At 40.6% G+C, this 5,284-nt stretch overlaps 1 protein-coding gene across 1 annotated transcript; it reads left to right on the plus strand.

Annotated features, from left to right (window-relative positions):
- The first annotated feature begins 1,078 nt into the window (after positions 1 to 1,078).
- LOC138880893 (uncharacterized) lies at positions 1,079 to 2,745 on the plus strand. The gene is made up of 2 exons (XM_070161077.1): positions 1,079 to 1,675; positions 2,704 to 2,745. Exons 1-2 carry the CDS (start codon positions 1,079 to 1,081, stop codon positions 2,743 to 2,745), a joined length of 639 nt encoding a protein of 212 aa, XP_070017178.1.
- Positions 2,746 to 5,284: the final 2,539 nt, after the last annotated feature.

The following is a 5,284-nucleotide window of genomic DNA, read 5'->3' on the forward strand; positions in this document are numbered from 1 at the left end:
AGACAACACAACTGTTAGCCATTTCATGACCCAGCCGAAGTTGAATGGTCGACAGGCCAGGTGGCAGGAACTCCTAGCTGAATTCCACTTCAACCTGGAATACCGAAGTAGGAAGACCAATCATATTGTTGATGCGCTCAGTCGGAGAGCTGATCTAGCATCGGTGTGCCTACTCGCCACCCTAAGGGGGAGCGAAGTGGCCACCTCTATCAAGGACCAGATACAAGATTTACTCATCAAGGATCCTGCTGCACAGTATTTGGTTGATTTGGTAGGACAGAGCAAGACTGGCCAGTTCTACATGGAAGATGGTTTTCTGAAAGTGAAAGGGAACCGACTTTATGTTCCTAAAGGAGGAGATCTGCGAAGGACTCTTCTGGCTGAATGTCATGATACTCTGTGGGTCGGCCATCCCGGTGAAGAACACACCATGGCGTTACTTCGTCGTGCATATTATTGGCTTCAAATGGCCGATGATGTTGCTCAGTATGTGAAGACTTGTCTAGTATGCCAGAAGGACAAGTCAGACTGCTTAACACAAGCGGGACTCTTGGAACCACTAGCTGTCCTAAAGAGACCTTGGGAAAGTGTTTCCCTGGATTTCATCACCGGATTGCCCAAGGTCGGAGATCTAACAACTATCTTGGTTGTGGTATATCGGTTTTCCAAGTATGCTACCTTTATTGCTACCATACAATATATATCAACAGAAGATACAGCTCGACTCTTCTTCTCTCATGTCGTCAAATATTGGGGCCTGCCCAAAGACATTGTTAGTGATCGTGACTCACGCTTCACTAGTAACTTTTGGACCCAACTCTTTAAGTGCCTTGGGTCGAAGTTGAGTCACAGCTCAAGTTTTCATCTGCAATCTAATGGCCATACGGAGCGGTTCAATGGTATGTTGGAGTAATATCTCCGTCATTTTGTAAACAGATCGCAGAAGAATTGGGTGAAGCTTCTAGATGATGCTCAATTGTGTTTCAATTCACAAAAGAGCCCTAGTACAAACAAAAGCGCTTTTGAAATTGTTACCGGACAGCAACCGCTACTCCCACATACAGTCAATGCACCAAATATGTCTAAATATCCTCGAGCTGCTAGCTTCTCAAAAGAGTGGAAGCAAAATTTGGAGATAGTGCAGAGCTATCTTCTCAAGGCTCAAAAGCGGATGAAGAGGCATGCTGATCAGAATCGTCGCTTTGTTGAATACCAAGTAGGAGACAAAGTGATGGTCAAAATTCCAAAGCGTTACTTATTTGCGGGGGTCCATGACCCTTGCCTACTGCAAAAATACATTGGACCCTTGTCCATTGAAAGGCGCATTGGGAAAGTTGCATACCGGGTGGATACCCCAGCTTGGTGGAAAATTCATCATGTCTTCCATGTCAGCCTCCTGAAACCTTTTTGGGAAGACACGGAGGATCCTTCAAGGAGCCAGCTCACAATATTGGGTATTCGAGGGCCCAATTCAACCGGGAAAAGGCGTGTTGAAGCTATCCTTGATGATAGAGTGATTCATGCCTCAAGGAAAGATCACCAAGAGTTCTTGGTAAAATGGCAGGGTTGTGATGCAGAGGAGAACACTTGGGAGAGGGGAACACACCTTAAAGCCTACAAGAGCCTAATTGAAGATTATCTTGCAAGTAAGGCGTCAAGGACGTTGCCAACTCAAGTAGGGGAGAATGTTATGGGCGGCTTTCCAGCCGTGCCCCATGACCCCTTGGGCGCGCCCCGTGCCTTCCTAGCAAGCCTCCCAATGCCTAGCGCCACGAACGGCCCCGTGGTCTTGGTCGCGCCAAGTGACAAGCGCGCACGTGCCTCTGTCGCCCCACCGATATCCCTCGCCAGCGCCCAACCGCAGGCAGATGCCAACAGCACCGCGCGCGCAGACAACGCCGTGCACGCAGACCCTAATGCCAAAGACTATGTTGCTGACAACGGGCATGTTTCTGCCTTATAGAAAACTAAGTCTTTTTCATTGTAAATATAGAGTAGTTTTATTCTATGTACTTCCATTATGTTTCTCTAGCTTAATCAAGTCTAGTCTTGTAGCTTTGGTTTATTTTTTTTAAGTATTATTAGGGGGATCAAGCAATCAAACTTTCTAGCAAGCAAACAATTCTCTGTACTGGTGTCTCTCCCCCGACATCGCGTTTCCTTTCTGTAATAGCTTTCATTAATGCAATCAAGCTTTCTTTCATTCTCAATTCTCATTCTTGTTCTCTCAATTGCTCTTGACATTGGTTTTCCCGTACGGCACTGACAATCTAGTCTAGCGTACGGAGGGGACCCCAGTTGGCGGACAACAACTGCGCTGACATCAGTTGCTTAGCCTTATGTCGCCCTTCCAAGGAATCTCAAGAAGGTGTCGCGTAACAGTATGGACGTAATTCTTGTAACTGAAGAGTAAAATAGTCAAGACCTTCTTGTTGTCTATACCCTTTGACTATAAGTCTTGCCTTATATTTATCAATAGTGCCATCATCTTTCATTTTCCTCTTAAAAATCTATTTAGAATCCAACGGTTTATTTCCAGGAGGAAGATCAACCAATTCTCATGTATTGCCGTTCAATATGGATTCTATTTCACTATTGACTACCTCTTTCCAAAATAATGATTCCGAAGAAGACATAGCTTCATTAAATGTTCGAGGCTTATTTTCCAATAAGAAAGTTAAAAATCTGATCCAAATGAAATAGACATTCTTTGACGTTTACTACGTCTTGGATCCTGCTGATTAAATGTACTTTCTTTTGTTTCTTCCCGAGGTTGTTTAGATCCTTCACCAATCGACTCATATTCCTTTTTATACGGATATATATTTTCAAAGAACTCAGCATTATCTGATTCTATAACCGTATTATTATAAATGTCGGGATTTTCTGATTTATGAACCAGAAATCAATATGATTTACTATTGGTCGCATATCCTATGAAAATACAGTCAACGGTTTTCGGTCCTATTTTTACCCTTTTGGGTTTAGGAACTTGCATGTTTGCCAAACACCCCCACACTTTGAAATAATTCAAGTTAGGCTTCCTTCGTTTTTATTTTTCATATGGAATCGATTGTGTTTTTCTATGGGGTACTCGATTTAGTATCCGGATAGCCGTAAGAATGGCTCATCCCTGCAAGTTCTGTGGCAAACCAGAACTTATCAACAATGCGTTCATCATCTCCTTTAATGAACGATTCTTTTTTTTCGCAATCCCATTGGATTGGGGTGTGTAAGGGGCTGTTATTTAATGAATAATTTCATATTCTAAACATATTTCTTCAAAAGGAGATTCATATTCATCACCCCTATCATTTCTTATCATTTGATTTTCTTGTTAAGTTGCATTTCAACTTTGTTTTTGTATTTCTTGAATGCGTCTATTGCTTCATCTTTACTATTAAGTAAGTAAACATAGCAATATCGAGTATTGTTGTCAATAAAAGTTATGAAATACTTCTTTTCACTGCGAGATGGTATTGACTTCATATCGCAAATATCTGTGTGAATTAAGTCTAAAGGATTTGAATTCCTTTCAACTGACTTATAAGGATGTTTAACATACTTAGATTCCACACATATTTGACATTTTGATTTTGTCGCATTCAAATTTAGGCAATACTTCCAAATTAATCATTTTCCGCAAGGTTTTATAATTGACATTTCCCAAACGTATATGTCATAAATTATTTGACTCAAGTAAGTAAGAAGAAGCTGAAGTTTTATTATTCTCAACGACCATTACATTCAGTTTGAAAAGGCCTTCAGTGAGGTAACCTTTTCCTGCAAACATCTCATTCTTACTTATTACAACTTTATTAGATACAAAAATATACTTAAACCTGTTCTTAACGAGACGTCCAGCAGAGACTAAGTTCTTCCTAATCTCGGTAACATGAAGGACGTTGTTCAGAGTCACCACCTTGCCAGAAGTCATTTTCAGAAATATCTTGCCATATCCTTCAATTTTGGCTATTGCAGAATTTCCCATAGAAAGCATCTCTTCGGGTCCAACAGGAGCATATATAGCAAACACTTCTCTAATAGCACAAACATGGCGAGTGGATCCAGAATCAATCCACCATTCTTTAGGATTTCCCACCAGGTTGCATTCAGAAAGCATAGCACACAAGTCATCAACATCTTCGTACTTTTCAACCATGTTTGCTTGACCCTTATTCTTGTCTTTCTTTGGAGCACGACAATCTGCAGATTTATGTCCAGCTTTCCCACAGTTGTTGCAATTTCCGTTGAACCGCTTCTTGCTTGGGTTGCTTTTCGGTCCAGAAGCCTTCTTCCTCTTTCTATTATTTTGAGGAGCATCCTCAATAATGTTTGCTCCCATTATTGTTGAGTTTCCACGGCCTTTCTTTTCAGTAGCTTTGTTGTCATCTTCGATTCTCAAGAACTATGAGATCTTCAAGCGGCATCTCCTTGCGTTTGTGCTTCAAGTAGTTTTTGAAGTCCTTCCACAAAAGAAGCAACTTCTCAATCATCGCTGCAACTTGGAATGCTTCATTGATGACAAGACCTTCAATGAAAATTTTGTTAGTAAAAATAATATAATTAATACTTTCAACATCAGTATTAATTCGATTTATACCTTCAGCAGAAGATCGTGAATAATCACTTGCAATTCGACTTGGGTGATAACAGATTTGCTATCTACCATTTTATTGTCCAAAAATTTAGTGGCAACGAATTTCTTCAACTTGGCATCTTCAGTTTTGTATTTCCTTTCAAGCGCAATCAACTGTTCTTTTGACATCTCCACATTACTATAGACGTTATACAGATCGTCCTCCAGTCCGCTAAGAATGTAATTCTTGCATAGAAAATCAGAATGCTTGCATGCCTCAGTCACGAGAAAGCGTCCATTCTCTGGAGTTTCGCCGGGCAGAACATGAACATCTTCCTTAATGAACTTCTGTAGACTTAAAGTCATTAAGTAGAAGAACATCTTCTGCTGCCATCGCTTGAAATCAATCCCAAAAAATTTTCCGGATTTCCTAGTCGGTGCCAATGCCGGTGTTGTTTGGCTTGTCGATGCATTGGCAGTCACCATAGGAACAGTCTGGTTTCCATTGTCATTCATCATTTCTGTAAAACAATGACATAAACAAACGTATCATGTAGATTTTAATCTCCAATGAAGTAGAAAACCACAAAGTTTTAGTCTCCAGAACAGTGAGTATAACTTAAATACAGAACATAATTAAGTTCCTTAAGCTTGTTAGTAAACTGTATTTGTTAAATAATTCTGGAGAAGATAAAATAACGTATA

This window comes from Nicotiana sylvestris, chromosome 11 (genome assembly GCF_000393655.2).
Source record: "Nicotiana sylvestris chromosome 11, ASM39365v2, whole genome shotgun sequence".
NCBI lineage: Eukaryota > Viridiplantae > Streptophyta > Magnoliopsida > Solanales > Solanaceae > Nicotiana > Nicotiana sylvestris.

What these genes read in the sequence shown, in the direction of transcription:
- LOC138880893 (XM_070161077.1), top strand. Translation starts at nt 1,079, where the DNA reads ATGTCTAAATATCCTCGAGCTGCTAGCTTCTCAAAAGAGTGGAAGCAA. An exon ending in CAAGGACGTTGCCAACTCAA is followed by an intron (nt 1,676 to 2,703) that starts GTAGGGGAGAAT and finishes CAAATGAAATAG; the next exon opens with ACATTCTTTGACGTTTACTA.